The sequence below is a fragment of the Aedes aegypti genome, chromosome 3 (assembly GCF_002204515.2).
Source record: "Aedes aegypti strain LVP_AGWG chromosome 3, AaegL5.0 Primary Assembly, whole genome shotgun sequence".
NCBI classification, from domain to species: Eukaryota; Metazoa; Arthropoda; class Insecta; order Diptera; family Culicidae; genus Aedes; species Aedes aegypti.
In genome coordinates this window covers 313951098-313969560 of record NC_035109.1, presented here as the reverse complement: position 1 = coordinate 313969560, position 18463 = coordinate 313951098, and the positions used below count along the sequence as shown (strand labels likewise).

Below are 18463 nucleotides of genomic sequence, written 5' to 3'. Positions count from 1 at the left end.
GGAAACTTTTCCAGCTTCTGAAAGAAGCTTTTCCAGCGTCTGAAGAAAGCTCTTCCAGCTTCTGAAGGAAGCTTTTCCAGCTTTTGATGGAAAATTTTTGGGCTCTGCACAAAAATGTACCCCTCCCTTTTACACTTTCATAAAATTTGTAAACAACAAGGCCAGTAAAAGTCAAAATCCCATACAAAATCAAAACAGTGCAGAGGCCTATTTCAACTTCTGATAAAAGCTGTTTTAGTTTCTGATAAAAGCTGTTTCAGTTTCTGATAGAAGCTCTCCCAGCTTCTGATGTAAATTCTTCCAGCTTCTGATGGAAGCTTTTCCAGATTATGATGGAAGGTTTTTCAGTTTCTGATGAAAGCTTTTCCAGCTTCTGATGAAAGCTTTTTCAGCTGCTGGCTGAAGTTTTTTCCATGCCTTAGTTTCTTCTTCTTTTTCTTTCTGGTATTACGTCCCCACTGGGACAGAGCCTGCTCCTCAGCTTAGTGTTCTTATGAGCACTTCCACAGTTATTAACTGAGAGCTTACTGTGCCAATGACCATTTTTGCATGTGTATATCGTGTGGCAGGTACGAAGATACTCTATGCCCTGGGAAGTCGAGAAAGTTTCCTACCCGAAAAGATCCTCGACCGGTGGGATTCGAACTCGCGACCCTCAGCTTGGTCTTGCTGAATAGCTGCGCGTTTACCGCTACGGCTATCTGGGCCCCTTTTAGTTTATCATGATCCAAAATTTTATTGAAATACCGAACAATTCGTAATCTTAGTAACCCAGTAGCATTTTTCACCTGCAACATGGATTTCCATGCAACCATAAATTCCAGTTTGACAAACTTTTTGAACACCATTCGAAGCTTCCGGTATCAAACCTGCCTAAATTTCCTTTGTTCCAAATTCTACCGCTCACCCATAGATGCTAGTCAGGACCGAGAGCTGTCCCTCGTAGTCTTAGACGAGGTCGTATAACCAAAAAACTTCTATAGCTTAGCTAATACTAACTACCAACCCTTAAATTCCAGCACGGTGAAATCGGCAAACAGCTGGCCGCCTCCTCCAAGGCCGCATCGGACGCCACCAAGGCCAAAGAAGAGCTCCGCGTCCAGTTGGAGGAGATCCAGCAGAAGCAAGCGGTCGTCGAGGAGCAGCTGCAGCAGAGTTCTTCCGAAGCCAAACGAGAGCAGGAAGTGGTGGTCGAAGAACTGAAAGCCATCACCGAAAAGTACGAAACCCTACAGAGTAAGTTCGAAGAGATGGAGGCCAATCGGCAGGCGGAGATCGCCGAGCTGCGGATCAGCAAGGAACGGGTCGAGGAGGAGCTGAGCACATTCCAAAGCGAACGGGATGCCCTCCAGACGGAGAAGGGTGCACTGGAGAGCAGCCTGGGCGAAATTCAACAGGAGCGACAGGAGTTGGCCCAGCAGTACGAAGATGTGCTCGGGAAGCTGGCGACGCTGCAGATCAAAACCGACGAGCACTCGAAGGAGGAGGTGGCACTGCAGCAGAGCGTCAGCCAGAAAACTCAGCAAGCGCAAGGTAAGATGCGGGAGATTGAAGGATAGCTGGTCACGTTGACACGGTGCTACCCTGACCGTTGTTACCAGAAAACCGTTGTTACTAGAAAAACATCTCCATGAAATCTTTGCTTTTCCAAAAGTGTCAATACAGGTAGGAAACATGTTCTTACAGCAACGCCGAGGCTATAGAAGCTCTTAAAGCTTCTAATAGAAACTCTTACAGCTTCTGGAAGAAGCTATCACAGCTTATGGTAGAAGCTCTAACAGTTTCTTTAGGAAGCTTTTACAACATCTGGTAGAAGCTCTTACAGGTTCTGGTAGAAGCTCTCACAGCTTCTGATAGAAGATGTTATAGTTTTTTGTAAAAGCTGCTTTTTACAGCTTCTGGTAGAAGCTTTTACTGCTTCTGATGGAAGCTTTTACAACTTCCGATTAAACCATTAACGTTCAACGCTCCGTCATCGTAATCATCGTCATCATCGAAACACCAAAAGCAGTTTTGCTGTTCAAAACTGAATATTTTTCGATGAAAATGTGTTCACTGTGTTTCGATTGGAGAATAGCATACAGTAAACACATTTTTCTGAAAATTTTCTTGATTTCGACCGATAAAACTGCTTTCGAAAATTCCGAAATCAATGACGGATCCTGCCCCCTTAAGAGCTTCTGGTAGAAGCTCTCATAGCTGCAATAGGAAGTTCTTACAGCTTCTGGTTGATAATATTATAAGCTTTTTCGAATTCTGATAAAAGTTCTTACAGCTTCAAGTAGAAGCTCTTACAGCTTCTGGTAGAAGCTCCCACAGTTTCTGAGTAGCTCTTATAGTTTTTGTTGGAAGCTTTTACAGCTTCTGGTAAAAGATATTACAGCTTCTGGTAGAAGATGTTATAGCTTTTTGTAAAAGCTTTTACAGCTTCTGGTAGAAGCTTTTACTGCTTCTGATGGAAGGTTTGACAGCTTCGGATGGAAGCTTTTACAGCTTCCGGATGAAAGCTTTTACAGCTTCTGGTAGAAACTCTCACAGCTTCTGGTACAAGCTCTTACAGCTTCTGGTAGAAGCTTTTACTGCTTCTAATGGAAGCTTTAACAGCTTCTGATGGAAGCTTTTACAGCTTCCGATAAAAGTTTTTATAGCTTCTGGAGGAATCTGAGATTTGATGGAGTTTTTATGATAATAACGGTCTGACAAGCACCAGCATTGAAATTCAAATCATTAAATCACGTTCTTGACTGCATGCTTTCGCACTTTTTGCTCTGCCCGAATTGTGAGTTTTGTTCAGTTGAGAAAACTAGACTCTTGTTAAACAAATTCTAAACGGTGTCTTCCATCCCTCGACCAGAACTCGTGGACAAACTGGACCATCTGCAACGGGAATACGAATCGCTGCAACAACGGCACACCGAACTGGAAGCAGCCAAGGCCGCTCAGGAGCAGCAGTTCAACCGAATCCACGAGGAAGACTTGCTGAAGCTCGACTCCCTCCAGGGCGAAATGGACCTGCTGAGCGCGGAAAAGGATGACCTTTTGGCCGTCAAAGAAGATACCTGCGCGCAGTTGATCACGCTGCAAACGGAGTCCAGCCAGCGAAGTGCCGACTTCGATTCGCTGGAGAAGGACCTGAAGAACGTGATCGAACAGAAGGACCACGAGCTGGAGGAACTGCGCGCCAAGCATCAGGAACTGGAGGAGAAGTATCAGGTAGGACGGGGTAACGAGGTTATGTTATGTTTTGTGGAAGTTCTAGAAGAAGCGATTCTTGTGTGTGTTTGATGTAAATGCTGATAAGATCCTAATTGGTAGTACAGAACGTGTCTCTAATGGATCCAAATATCTTTTTAAAATATTTTAAATTCAAACGCTCGTTCTTATTACAGATACTTATTCAACACCTGGATCCAAACTCAAAAGAGAACCAAACTTTTTTGTTTATCGTAATGATCGACTGGATGGAACTTGTGGTGAAGTTGCTATCATCATTCATAGGCGTATAAAACATCAACTTTTTTTGTCATTTGAAACCAAAATTTTGAAACTTTAATTAAAATACTTTAATTTAAAGCAAATTAATTTGCTACAATTTGACTTGCGTAAAATGACTCACAATAAGGTAAAAAATGTTGTCATTGGTAACTTTAACGCAAAACATCCATTGTTGAAGCAAAAGGCATTGCAATGCCTAGCAATTTTGAAAACCTTTTTTTTTTTTTTTTTCATTTAGACCCTGGCTTTTAGCCCCTTGGAAATTATCTAAAATCATGAAAAAAAAACCTTAGAAGGCAATATCGCAATTAAAAGAGAATAACAAATTATTACTAACTAATTGCGAAAAAGTTCAAAAACTTGCTAGGACTACATTTTAGACTTATCAAGTCACAGCGTTTTTCGAACTTCATGAAATTCACCAAAGGCAAGAATCGCTCCTTCAGAACCTCTTTGTATGTTAACCATTCATGAACAATTCCACACCCAAGTCATGCGTAAATAACCCAGCTTTTGGTCACTGCAAATGCATCGTCAAGTTGTGTATGTACTGCTTTGTGTAGGGTGGTTTCATCAGTTGCTACTACTTGGTTCGGATTGATCCCTTCGGTAAGGGAAATCAGTCCTACCTATCGTAATGACTGCTGCACCAACCCAATGTGAATAACCCCAACATCTCGTAAAGCCCCTCACCTGGTATCGCTAGCGGCAACCACATGGTAAAAGTGAGAGATCACCCCGATCATCTCTGTGTTGAACCCCCAAAGCTCCAGCTCCGCCATTAACAATCTCAACTTTCGTTCCTTCCCACCTCTCAAGTCTCTCGATGCAAACATGGACCGACTGCTGGCCGAAAAGGGAGCAATCGAGTCCGACCTGCAAGATTTACTTCACCAACAGGAGCAAATGGAGCACAAGTACCAGGACGCTCTCGAAACGATCAAGAGCCTGGAGAACTGCCTGGTCGATTCCAAGATCAGCGGCGAAACGGCCCTGCGAACCCTGCTGGAAGCGTGCATCAAGTCGTCGGAGAAGCTAACGCTGCGGGCGATCAGCGAGAACGAAATGCCCGGTGCCGGTGGAACGCCAACGTACTTCCTGATGATCGCCGAAGAACTGCAGGAAGTGCTGTCCAAGCTGGCGATCGTGCACGAAAACTACCTAAAGGACAACTCGACCAACGTGGAATCGCTGGCCCGGAAGGTGATCATCGGAGCACATCTGCTGGCCTCGGCGCACGTCCAAGGAATGTCCATCTGCAATCGATCGGCCAACATCGAGTGCGGTGAACGTAAGTATGGTTTTGACGTAATGATCAACTTTGGTACTTAATTGTTTTGAGTGTTTTGTCCTTAATGCATGCATACTTTATTTTTTGTTATTTTCTTCTGTGTAAGTATTAGTTTTATGAGGGATAATATATATTTGCAATTCATATCTTTATAATTGAGACGTTTCCAACATATCCCAATCCTCCACATTCTACAGGCATAGCCGAGGAGATCAAGGAGTTGAGCGGATCCATCACCGGGCTTTTCCAGTCGCTGCAGAAGACGAGCGAGTCGGCCAACGTGTCGGAGAAGATCACCGATCTGAAGACGAAGCTGCAGGCGGTGACCGAAATGATCGGGGACCTGAGTAAGCAAACCGACGGCACGGAGAACCTGGGCGATCTGGTCGAGAACGAACTCACCAGTATGGACAAGGCGATCGAGGAAGCGGCATCGCAAATTGAGGTAAATTCCCAACCAGATCCCACCACCCCTACCACTACTATTCCAGCTGCAGTACCGACAACAGCAAAAGCGTTTCCGCACGTGGGCGTCATAAAGCGTATGTTCGTCGATGTGGATACCTGTGTCGTCCAGTTTCGTTGTTGCCTCGTTATGCCCAGGTCTACAGTGGTGAGCCCCCGATTGGAGTATTGTCGGAATGGGATTTTTTCTTGAAATAAGTGAGATTGGTCTCATCTTCTCTTGCGCCGAAACGTATTGCTAAAAATATGCCATTGGTGTTCTTTGTACAAATGGTCGAGTTTCCTGCCTCTTTTTTTTTTTTGTAAATATGTTCAATTTTTCACTACCAAACTCTGCTTGTAAGCAGGACTGTAATGGACGTACAGTGGAATATGCAACCATTGCACTGTGTATTATTTTCGCAATTTCATGCGCTTTTTGAATAGCGCCCAAACCGTTGATTTTAGCGATATAGTTTGTTCGGAGAAGTTCCTTGGTGTATTAAAGCGCAACTTTTGACGAAAAAAGTTTTGTGATCAATCCACCTAGCAGTGAGATAGAAAAACTATTTTTTCAAAACATTTAGATCGACATATGGTGTCTTCGGCAAAGTTGTAGAATTGGCAATTTGAAACAACTTTGTCGAAGACACGATGTTTCTATCTCTCATACTTTTTGAGATATATGCCGTTGTATGTGAATGGCCCCTAGAAATCAATACATTTTATCATAACATTTTTCCAAGATTTTTAACATTTTTTAAGTTTTCTACAAAGTTATCTGTCATGAAAAAACCCGTGTTTTGCTGAACATATCATCACTCCATCTTTTAAAGTAACAAAGTTATTCATATATTACTCTTTTTTCAAGGGGTAGTTTAGGCCTCTATAACTGGCTTCGGCGCAAAATGGCGCAGACAACTCTTACAAATGATGAAAGTACAATATCTTCCCTTTCAGCATTTGATAAAAACTTTTGTCTATAAGCGTCTTAGCTTGGGTTTTTATTATCAAACAATTAAACTTTATTAAAATGAATTCGACTGATAATTCTTTTACTTTAAGAGATAGAGATGTGCGATGTTCAGCAAAAACACGCGTTTTAAGATGTTTAATAACTTTGTAAAAGACATGAAAAATGTTAAAAATTTAAGTAAATAGTTATGAGAAAAAATGATTTTGAACGAGTTTTTTCAAACAAATTTGTGTACTTTACACAACTCTTAAAGTAAAGGAATTATCAGTCGAATTCGTTTCAATAAAGCTTATTTGTTTTATAGTAAAAACCCAAGCAAAGACGCTTATAGACAAAAGTTTTTAGCAAATACCGAAAGGGAAGATATGGTACTTTCATCATTTGTAAGAGTCGTCTGCGCCATTTTGCGCCGAAGCCAGTTAGGCAGCATCCATTTATTACGTAACGCTAAGATTTTAAATTTTTGACCCCTTCCCCCCCTCCGTAACGCTTTTTGTATGATAAATTTCAAATTTTTGTATGAGCCGTAACGCTTGAGCCTATTCCCCCCTCCCCCTAGAGCGTTACGTAATTTGTGGATGCCGCCTTATAGAGGCCTAAACTACCCCTTGAAAAAAGAGTAATTCATGAATAACTTTGTTACTTTAAAAGATAGAGTGATGATATGTTCAGCAAAAACACGGGTTTTCTCATGAAAAACAACTTTGTAGAAAACGCAAAAAAAGTTAAAAATCTTGGAAAAATGTTATGATAAAAAGTATTGATTTCTAGGGGCTATTCACATACAACGGCATATATCTAAAAAAATATAAGAGATAGAAAAATCGTGTCTTCGACAAAGTTGTTTCAAATTGCCAATTCTACAACTTTGCCGAAGACACCATAGGTCTATCTAAATGTTTTGAAAAAATAGTTTTTCTATCTCACTGCTAGGTTGATCACAAAACTTTTTTCGTCAAAAGTTGCGCTTCAATACACCAAGAAACTTCTCCGAACAAACTATATCGCTAAAATCAACGGTTTGGGCGCTATTCAAAAAGCGCATGAAATCGAGAAAATAATACACAGTGCATTGTGACCAACGATTCTCACCCTGCACTGTCAATTGTTCTCATAACTTTCTCAGAAGCACTTTACTGAACTACTTCTTATTTACCAAATCAAATTTAGGGTCTTCCTCTGAAATGTAATCGCAGAGTTAGATCAACCGAGGCCTATGAAGATCTGCTAACATCATCCACGGTCTGCAAACGTTCGCGAAGCTCTTCGAAGGGCCTGTGAAGATCTGTGAAGGTCTACGTAGGTCTGAGGATGTAAAGAATCTCAATGGCCTCTGAAGCGTTTAAAAAAAAGCTTAAACAAACACTGTTGCAAATGGGCTAAACTTTTAAAATCAGTTTAATTTTGTTTAGTTCTTCTTCAATAGTAAATTGATTGTTTATCAATTGCATAGTTGACTATTATATTAACCCTCCTATACCAAATTTTTATTTTCGCTACCCAAAATTTATCTATGCACGTTTTGAACAATGATTTATTTTTTATCGCAAATTTATGAATTTTGATTTTTCTAATTTTTATTTTTAAATATCTTAATCCTTTCATTCTTTTTCTTAACGCCTCTTTAGGTTACTGTTTTTTGAAAATTATCAAAATTTAAATTTTTGCGGTACAGGTCCGACTCGATTATCCAGAGACTCGATTATCCGGCAACTCGATAATCCGGGATTCGATTATCCGGAATCTTAGATCTTGAGCTTGAGCTTGAGCTTGATTGGCCGCCCGTGGTTGCTACTCCAGTATCGCCAGATCAGCTGCACTTACACAAGGAACCCACCAGATGACTGCTTGGGATAAACAGGCACCCTCAGTGTATAAGTGCTGGTGATCTTCTATTTTTAGGCATCAATGGTGCCTGCCACGTCAGAATGCAGACCAATGAGGGGAAGGGGAAGGAATTGATGATGCATTCAACTGGCTCCCACGGTCGATCGTATGAGCCTCTGCACGTGCCATAAATTCTTTTGTTCTCATGACTTTTACTGTGCGCCGTGTGTTGATGCTGTCTCGCTCTCTCTCACAGGCAACTTGAAAACAGGGCGCACAGTAAAAGTCAAAAGTTTTATAGCATACATAGGCTCAAAGAGAACAAAAGAATTTATGGCACGTACAGAGGCTCATACCGCACTCCGTCAACGCCAGTTCATGCGGGAAGGGAGAAAGGGTGGGGTATTGTTTATGGCAGAGAGGATTGCTGGTTTGGTTAGCAGACTGCCTATGTATCAGGCGTAAAGGAAGGCATGCTATAATGATGAACGAATGGAAGCGTTAGGGAAACGGTTTATTTCTGTCCGTCTCTTGTTCTAGCAAATGCTATGAACTGTGATAGATCAACTGTGATACATTAAGAGTGGTGGATAGAAGCAAGTGAAAGATACAACTACAAAGTACGAGGGAAGAGATGGGCCTGGGATTGAACCCATGACCTTCTGCTTATAAAGCAGAAGCGGTAGCCATAAGACCACCAACCCCGTCTTCGATGATCCGGAATCTTATAGACTCGATTATCCGGAATATATGTTTTGATATTCTTGTTTTTCAGTTTTTTTTGTGCATAAGATAATTTATTATTGCAATATACAATATGAATGATTTGAGTTCTGTTTGATCTTCCGACCTTGACGCTTGCTTCTGCGGGAGCGGGTGACGAGGGCAGGATCAAACATGTCGCGCGTCGGTCGAGTGAAGTGAAAAAGTTCCACGATCGGTTAGTTCTGTTTGATCTTTCGACCTTGACGCTTGCTTTTGCGGGAGCGAGTGACGAGGGCAGGATCAAACATGTCGCGCGTCGGTCGAGTGAAGTGAAAAAGTTCCACGATCGGTTAGTTCTGTTTGATCTTTCGACCTTGACGATTGCTTTTGCGGGAGCGAGAGACGAGGGCAGGATCAAACATGTCGTGTGTCGGTCGAGTGAAGTGAAAAAGTTCCGCGATCGGTTAGTTCTGTTTGATCTTCGACCTTGACGATTGCTCCTTGGCAGTGCGTCAAGAAAGCCCGAGCAGTCGTCAGTTGTTTTCCCTCTCGGGTCGTGCGCCTATTTTCTCTGAGTGCTTTTATATAGCCGAGCAAACGAGTTAAGCTGAATGTGGATTGTTGCTGCTCAGTCAAGGATGACGGATCAATTGGTGAGCTCGTTTCATGCTACTATTTCTAATCTATAAAATATGTATGACTGCACATTTAATCGATACAACGGTAGGACGTAAATATGATTTTTCAACAAACTATGAATGGTTCGTCACTGTGAGTGTCGACACAAACTCTGATTCATGAATTATTTATGTTTAACATTTTTTTGTTTACAAAACACCCCTTTCTTTTTATCTTTATTTTTGTAATTATAAAAAAAAAACTTTGAATGGTTCGACACTACAAGTGTAGACTTCCGAAAGGTTCACTTTATTCAACAAACTTTGGATGGTTCGCCACTGTAAGTGTCGGCATAAGAATAAGAGTGTTCTATGATGTTCCAGCCAATCGAGTTTTTGTTTTTTTTTTTTCAAATAAGTAAAATATAATAACACATGCTTTCGTCCTGACAGCTGTAGGAATGTTACATTTAGATATTTGTTCAACAAACTTTGAATGGTTCGTCACCTCAAGTGTCGGCATAATTTTCCTTTACATAGAAATTGTTCATATCAAATGAAAATATTATATTTTCATAAAAGCATATTTATATTTGGCAAAAAAAAACTATTTATCATGGTCTAATCACTTATCAAAGTGAATCCTTTGACCCAACGATCCTCCCCATTAACAAACATCCTTCCCAGTAACCTTTGTGGAGATGCAGAGACAAACACGGTCTCCAAATAGCAAAGGTTACACACTAACATTCCTTCCCCCAATCCCACCTGACTGCAAGGACGTGGCCGGCGCCGTTATTGACCTTGTATAAATAGAGGCACTGAATTATGCACACTGAAGAAGATTATGGCCAATCCCAGCCGAACTTCTAGTTGATTCTTTTGCATTTTCACTGACTTCGGTCAATCACGGAATAGCAACCATTGATATGTGTAGTCAGTCTAAGCTAGCTAAGCTAAGCTAAGCAATATACAATATGAATGATTTAGCAGTTTTCGACGTCGTTAGAACAAAGGAGGTTTGAAAAGGGGTTTCAAAAAAAAATTCTTCTGAAAACCTCTAATGTTCCTAGAAATAATTTCTGGCTACACCACTGAATTATATAAATAATATCACGAAAAAAAAAATAAAACTTCTTTTATCGCAGATTTTAATTTTTCCTCTAGTGATTTGATTATCCGGAGGATTTCATTATCCGGGGTGAACAAAAGCTTCTTGTTCCGACTGGCCTCGTAGCGAACACCATCTTTACAGGGTTGTTTTCCGGCATTCTTGCAACATGTCCTGCCCAGCGTATCCTTCCATCTTTAGCTACCTTCACGATACTGAATTCGCCGTAGAGTTGAGCGAGCTCGTGGCCACACGCCGTTCTCCTGCACGCCGCCGAAGATTGTCCTCAGCATTCGGCGCTCGAAAACCCGAAGAGCTTGCAAGTCCTCCTCGAGCATAGTCCACGTCTCATGCCCATCGAGGACTACCGGTCTTATGAGCGTTTTGTACATCGTGCATTTGGTGCTGGGGTGAATCTTTCTTGACCGCAGTTTCTTTTGGAGCCCATAGTAGGCACGACTTCCACTGATGATGCGCCTTCGTATTTCCCGACTAACGTTGTTGTCAGCCGTCTACAAGGATCTAAGGTAGACGAACTCGTCCACCACGTCGAAGGTATCCCCGTCTATCGCGACACTGCTTCCTAGGCGGGCCCAGTCGCGCTCAGTTCCGCCAACCACCATGTACTTTGTTTTTGACGCATTCACCACCAGGCCGACTTTTGTCGCTTCACGTTTCAGGCCTGGATACAGGTCTGCCACCGTTCCAAATGTTCTGCCGACAATATCCATATCATCCGCGAAGCAAACAAATTGGCTGGATCTCGTGAAAATCGTACCTCGGTTATTGAACCCGGCTCTCCGCATGACACCTTCTAGCGCGATGTTGAACAGCAGGCACGAAAGTCCATCACCCTGTCGAAGTCCCCGCCGAGACTCGAACGTACTGGAGTGTTCGCCCGAAATCTTCACGCTATTCTGCACATCGTCCATCGTTGCTCTTATTAGTCTTGTGAGCTTCCCGGGAAAGCTGTACTCGTCCATGATTCTCCATAGCTCTTCGCGGTCGAGCTATCATAAGCCGCTTTAAAATCGATGAACAGGTGATGCGTTGGGACCTGGTATTCACGGCATTTCTGGAGGATTTGCCGTACAGTGAAGATTTGGTCCGTCGTCGAGCGGCCGTTGATGAAACCAGCTCGATAACTTCCCACAAACTCATTTGTTATTGGTGATAGACGACGAAAGACAATCTGGGATAGCACTTTGAAGGCGGCATTCAGGACTGGGGTATGCGAACTGGATATCAACAAGCAGCCAGGCTGCTGTCAAGCTAAATTTTTCATGGAAATGATCCGAGTAGGCCTAGGAATGTGCGGTCATTACTGAGTCACCCTAAAAAATGTTATGCATTTTATGTGACACAAAAACTTCCAACTTTTGAAAAGACGTTATACTTGGTCTTATTTATGCATAAGTTTATTAAAAGCTGGTAAAATATATTTCTTACTAAGGTAAGGTCAGAAACTATCTGATTCAGTCGATTTATTGGACTCATTAACAGCATCAATCTGCAGTAGTTTTGTGTGAAGTATGTTAAGTGTGTACCATGAAAATGGTTTCCTGCGAAACAAGCAACGATAAGCACTGGTGGAAAAAAGTTTTGTTCAAATTGAAAGGCCAAAATGTTCGAGTTTGCACCCCTTAGATTCAGGATAGTGATCGCACGATAGTTTTCACATTCCAGTTTGTCGCCTCTCTTGTAGATGGGGCATATGCCCCTTGCTTTCACTCCTCCGGCAGCTGTTCCGTTTCCCAGATTCTGACAATCAGCCGGTGCAGACAGGCGGTTAACCTCTCCGGGCCCATTTTGATGAGTTCAGCTCCAATACACATCCGTTCGTCAAGATGCTTCCGTCCTTATCCCTACACATTTCGGCTCGCGGCACGAAGCCTTTTCGGGATGCGTTAAGCTTCTCGTAGAACTTTCGCGTTTCTTTTGCACGATGCAGCTGTTCCATTTCTTCACATTCCGCTTTTTCCAGGCGGCGCTTTTTGTCCCGGAATAGGCGGGTTTGCTGCTTTCGTTTTCTTCTATATCGCTCCACGTTTTGTCGCGTTCCTTGCTGCAGCATTGCAGCCCGCGCTGCATCCTTCTCCTGCAAAACCTGCCTGCATTCTTCGTCGAACCAATCGTTACATGTCCTCCTTTCCACGTACCCGACGATGCTCTTGGCTGCGCTGTTGATGGCTGCTTATAAAGCGACATGTTGAGCGGTTTATTTCCGTGTGACGTCTTCATTCACCAAATTTGTCTCGGTATAGATTATTTCGTAGCTAATCATCATCGATTGGACACTTATCACCACTAAACCTAAAATAAATAGTAAAACACATTAGAAAATAAGAATATTAATTATTCTAATATTGATTTTCCGATAATAAGAGCGGTAAACCCGTTATACACTGACATTTTAAAATCAACAAAAAAAATGTCGATCTCTTCAAAGCTTACTTCGATTAAGCTATAAAAAATTATAGTGTATGTACGCAATGTCAAATAGGAGGTGATCAAAATATTATAGCAAATTAGAGTAGGGGAAGTGGTGGTAAAATGAACAGGGGTGGTAAAATGAACACCATGCCTTTTACCGAGAAAAAACAAATTTCGATGAATTTTTATCACGCACGGACGATTTAGAGCATAAATCTGAGTGTTCGAGTTGATAAGGAAGTCAATTGAAGTAAAAATATCAACAAAAACTAAGATTTTAGAAAACCACGTTTGAAAATTAGAACTGACGTAACTTTTAGCTCGGAAGACTTGAGGTCTTTTAGTGAGGTGAATATCGTTATGATATGATGTCAAATCTGATACCTTTCGAATTCGTTTGAAATGGGTTACACTCATTATTGGATATATTTTCGGTGGGGCAATGAAAATTTCCAGAAATATTTGTTTTGATCACGTTTTTTGCATGGTGTTCATTTTACCACCAATCGCTGTTCATTTTACCCACATAGTGCAGGTAAAATGAACATTTGCATCTCATTTTGATATCGATGAAAATATGTGAAAATTTAGCTATTTTAGTCTGAATTCATGTAGCTGATATAGATTACATCCCTATTTTTGATGTTGTGCAATTAAACTATACAAATTCCTCGTTTTTCAATCAGAAACAAGATGATTTCCTTAAGGTGTTCATTTTACCACCCCTTCCCCTAAGAAGCTGGACACCCACGTTCTTCGCTTTGTAGGCCTCTGTAACCGGCAGCCTTATCACCACCACCTGGGTGCCTTTTCTAAGGTGGATGGTCTTACTGGCTACGTCGATGTCACACTGCTCTTGAGGACATTCGAGACGTTTGATTTGGTTTGACGGTGATTTATCTAGATTTTTACACTGCGCTTCTGCACTCAGTTCCTACGTTTCACTGCCTTCAGCTGCAGTTTCAAACGTAAAAACGTGGATGTCGTAGACTGACAACTTGCATTGGTAAGATAGTGTTCAAGGATCAAAAAGAATTCCTTGTTGGACATGACTGATTTGTATAAAAATTTCATTAAGTTCCTCTAAAGGTTCTCTAAAATAAATAACAGCGCATTTCAGGATTCCTCCAGGCATCGCTGAGAGAGTCATTCGGAATATTGCTTCAAGGAAGCGGGAAATTATCTCAAGAATTAATTTCATATCATGTATGAATTCCCCCCTAGAAACTGTTTTCAGCTATTTTTGAAGTACTTGGGGATAGAGGAGATTTTTTAGAATTTTCTTATTGTGTTTCATCGAAAATATTGCTTCAATATAACTCCAAAAAACTGCCCATGAAACTTGTAAAAGAATTCTACTAAATATTTGTCTTGGAATACCACTAATGACACATCTAGGAATTTCTCAACAGATTCGTTTGATAATTTGCTTATGCTCCTTCAGAGATTTTGTTTGAAATTCCTCCAGATATTGTTTCTAAGATTTCTGCAAATGTCTTTTAGGTATCAGTTCAAGATTTCTGTCAAGAATTGCTTTCAAAACTAATCCAACACTATTCAGGGGATATCTTTTAGATATTTATTAAGATATTACTCCTACTAAGTATTCAGGTATTCTGCCATAAATTGCTCTATGAATTCGATCAAGAAATCCTCTAAAGAATCTGAAATCAATGTACCTAAATATTTCTCCAAAAGATCTTCCATATATATTGCTCTTAACATATCTATGATCTCTCCCAGAATTTCCTCTACAAATTGATCCAAAGCCTTCTGGTAATCTTTTACTTTTACAACTACTCCTAGAATCTGAGAATTTGTCCCAGATCTCCAAACCTCCTTCAGATATTTACCCAAAAACTTGTGGAATATGTACTTCTACAAACTAAGCAGTGTCACATCAGTCAATATTTTCTCAAGAATTCCTCGGAAATTCCACCAGGAGTTTCTGGAAATTTTCATCCATGAACTCTATCAAGGATTTGATCAGGATTTTTTTCTAAGAAAATCCCTTGTGATAAAGTATGCAACCAAAAACTCTGAGAAGTGTTCTTGGTTCTCTTGTATAAATTCCAATAGGATAGATGTACCAATAGTGGAGGTACTTAGCACGATTGAACTTCATTTAACCTTGTTTTTAATTATGAATCGTGGTTTACGGCTAACCAGCCGAGTGGAAGTTTAACAACTACCGAAAAGCTAAACATTACATATAATTTGCAATTGGATTAGATGGACAAATTGATGTAAAGATTTGCGAAAAAGTTACACGTCTTCTCAGTGAGAATCGAAATCACGACTCCCTGATCTCTAGTTAGGGCGCCTTACCCCTACGCCATGAGAGGACTCATGAACGCAGAAGTTAACCTGAATTCGATTTCAGCTCAATAATCACGTGGTCCTTTTTCGCAAAGTGCACCTTTTTCGGAAGAATTAGATGCCCATCCAAACACAACGCTTTCTATTAATATTCAATGCCTAACCCGAGAGCGCATTATTTTTTTTAGGTGATGAAATAGCACACAACACTAGCCAGCAACTGTAGCACACATCAGTCAATATTGGTTGGTTTTAAGTTAAGTATACCTACAACTGCTACTCTTTTTAACCTTATCAACGTCAGTTTTGAATGATTTTTCCGTTCAATAGAATGAAATAACGGAATTTGTAGAAGATGTTTTTTTTTGGCTCCCATACAATTTGTATGGAATTAAAAGTTACTTGAAAAAAACTTTTGAAGTTTTTGTCGCTTACACCACTTTGCTTCTAGCCTCCTCAATTATGCTAAGGTTTTCAAAAATGCTTTCAAATTCTGTATTTTCACCGTTGGCCTTATTCTACTTTATCTACCTTCAAATGCCGAAAATTATCTATACATAATCAAATTTCTGGTACTTGGTACAGGTGTGTCCTGTCATGTCACTGCAATTAAATCGAGCGACTTGCAGAGATTGTTCGAAGAATCACAACCCTGTAGATCGGGCTGAATTCGATATTACGCATTTCATGAACAACATCATGTTTCCCAGCTAACTAACATTCCATTCCCGTATCGCAGGAAATGCTCTCAAAGTCCCGCGCGTCCGATTCCGGCATCAAGCTGGAGGTGAACGAAAAAATCCTGGACGCCTGTACTTCGCTGATGCAGGCAATCCGTGTCCTGGTGCAGAAGTCGCGCCTGCTGCAGTCGGAGATTGTCGCCCTCGGAAAGGGCTCCGCGTCGGCGAAGGAATTCTACAAACGTAACCACCAGTGGACCGAAGGCCTTATCTCCGCTGCCAAGAGTGTCGCGCAGGGAGCGAACTTTTTAGTGTACGTATCGATGAAATGTAACGGGTGAGGATTTTTAATAAGATAATTTTTTTTTCACAGAACGGCCGCCAACAAAACTGTTTCCGGTGGAGCTCGCCATCAGCTGGATCTTATTGTGGCCGCCCAGGAGATTGCGGCCTGTACAGCTCAGCTCGTAGTGGCCAGTCGCGTCAAGGCTCCTCGCGGTAGTCAAAATCTGGCCGCATTGGGTACCGCTTCCAAGAATGTCACCCAAGCTACCGGAATCGTGGTGGCAACTGCCAAAGACTGCAGTCAGCGATTGGAGGACTCGCAGGACCTGGACCTGGGCTCGCTAACCGTTCATCAGGCCAAAACCAAGGAGATGGAAATCCAGGTCAAAGTGTTGGAGTTGGAGCAAGCTCTACAAATGGAGCGAATGCGGCTGGCAGCGTTCCGAAAGAAAAACTACCAATCGCCGGTGGAAGATTGAATCCTATGATTTATGACCCAAGGAACTGATCGTTTTCATCTCTCTAAAACTATATCAATCGTAGGACTAATGCTAGACAATACTACAGCAAGGAACTCATTCCTTACTGGCGCACGTCTTCATGTGTAGTATACAAGAACAAAACCGCGTTTGCACCCACCAACTTCCTATGGATGTGAAACCTTAATAAAAAGCCATACATATGATAGAAAAATGATGTCTTTGTGAGAGAATATGGCATATAAACGTATCTTCAGATATTCATTCGTGTAATGATTGTCAGACAATTCCATTTCGCGGCATTATCAACGAAACCCAAAAACGATGCTCTATGTTGTATTTATATTTATGTATTTCCGAGAAAGTATTTTAAAATCCCATTCTCCCGAGTCGTTTTTCACCTCTAACTGATTAGTCGTTAAGTATACCAATGATAATCAAAAAAGAACGGAAATGTACGTTGTGTGTTTAAGGGAAACGGTCGGTACTAGGAATGCCAAAAGAGAATGCATCAATTTTCAACGATTGATCGGCGCTTTCAAGAATATGGAATCGAACAGTGGTACCTACACATGGAGTAATTTATTGTTTGCCTTACTTTTTTCCATGAGGATAGTAATGATAATTCGAACAATTGTTAATATATTTTTTATATTGAAACAGTTTAGCGGCTAGGAGATTATTGTAGCAAGTAAAATAAACGCTATCGTTATTCTATTTTAAACGGCTATTCGTTGCTTTTTCATCGATCATCCGAAAGTTCTCGATAAAACCGTCCCACTCAGGCTCAAATTGGGTACCACTTCTAGTACTGCATTTGGTGCCTTGGTACTGCAAAAAGTACCCAAGTTTGACAGATCGCAGTATACTTTTCACGACATTCTAGATTTCTAATCTAATCTAATCTAAGCGCTTGCACAGCCAATATTGAAAAGCATCCTGGAAATACCTAGATATGTTAAGGTATTTTCTTGTCAGCATTAATATTTGCAGAATATCTGTGATATTATACAAATATTAAAATGGCCACAGTGGGCCGTGCAGACTTTGCCATAAAATTTTGGGCAACTGCAAGGGACATGGAGGTCTTTATTTTGTCTTTGTTAAAACTGCAGTTACTATTGCTGACTGTTTTTTTTAACTTGCCCGCTCAACGTATTGTACAGCTTTAGAAGTGTTTACGATGTAGTCAGCCAGATATAATATAAAACATTCTAGAACAGATAAAACACAAAAACTAACATAATTTGTTGAGAAAAATTTGTACCATTTTATGATTGGTAACTGCCTGGGCATGGCGTACCATTGGTACCTCGCGTACCTGGAAGAATAAAATAGACCCCTCGGTGCGGTCCTTAGCCTCCTGTCCAGCAACTCCTATTCCTACCTACTCGCATTACTGGCCGGGGTACGAGTAACCTTGGGGAAGATCGGATAACCATCCCCGGTGGGTAGTTTGGTCATATGCCGACAGGGAAGGGGGGGGGGTTACTTTTGCTTTTTCTTCTGCAAACCTGGAGCGTCTGTACCCCATGTTAGGAGCGGCTCATAACAGCGTCTTTTTCCCATGTCAGGGGCGGCTGATCATCGTCCGAGTGCTAGAGAAGGACTCTAAGCTATTCATTCATTTATTTAGTTAACATCTACACAGATAACACTGAATCAACAATTTTACGCCACAATACTCGGTTCGTGGCCGCATCTCTCCATCCTCGGTTCTGCCCCACGCTCGCCAAATCGATACACACTTGATCTGCCCACCTAGCTCGCTGCGCTCCACGCCTTCTTGTACCAACCGGAT

General features: G+C 41.4%; 1 protein-coding gene across 9 annotated transcripts in view; it reads left to right on the top strand.

Annotated features, from left to right (window-relative positions):
* LOC5564744 (huntingtin-interacting protein 1) overlaps positions 1-17386 on the top strand; it is a 99853-nt gene extending 82467 nt beyond the window's left edge. For 8 of the 9 annotated variants that reach the window (XM_021852409.1, XM_021852411.1, XM_021852412.1 and 5 more), the window contains 6 exons: positions 1020-1533; positions 2855-3213; positions 4315-4786; positions 4984-5231; positions 15958-16211; positions 16272-17386. In XM_021852409.1, coding sequence (XP_021708101.1) covers positions 1020-1533; positions 2855-3213; positions 4315-4786; positions 4984-5231; positions 15958-16211; positions 16272-16662 — 2238 coding nt within the window. In that variant the 3' untranslated portion in view covers positions 16663-17386. The remainder of the gene's footprint in view (positions 1-1019; positions 1534-2854; positions 3214-4314; positions 4787-4983; positions 5232-15957; positions 16212-16271) is intronic. The other variant, XM_021852414.1, reaches the window with a different exon arrangement.
* Positions 17387-18463: the final 1077 nt, after the last annotated feature.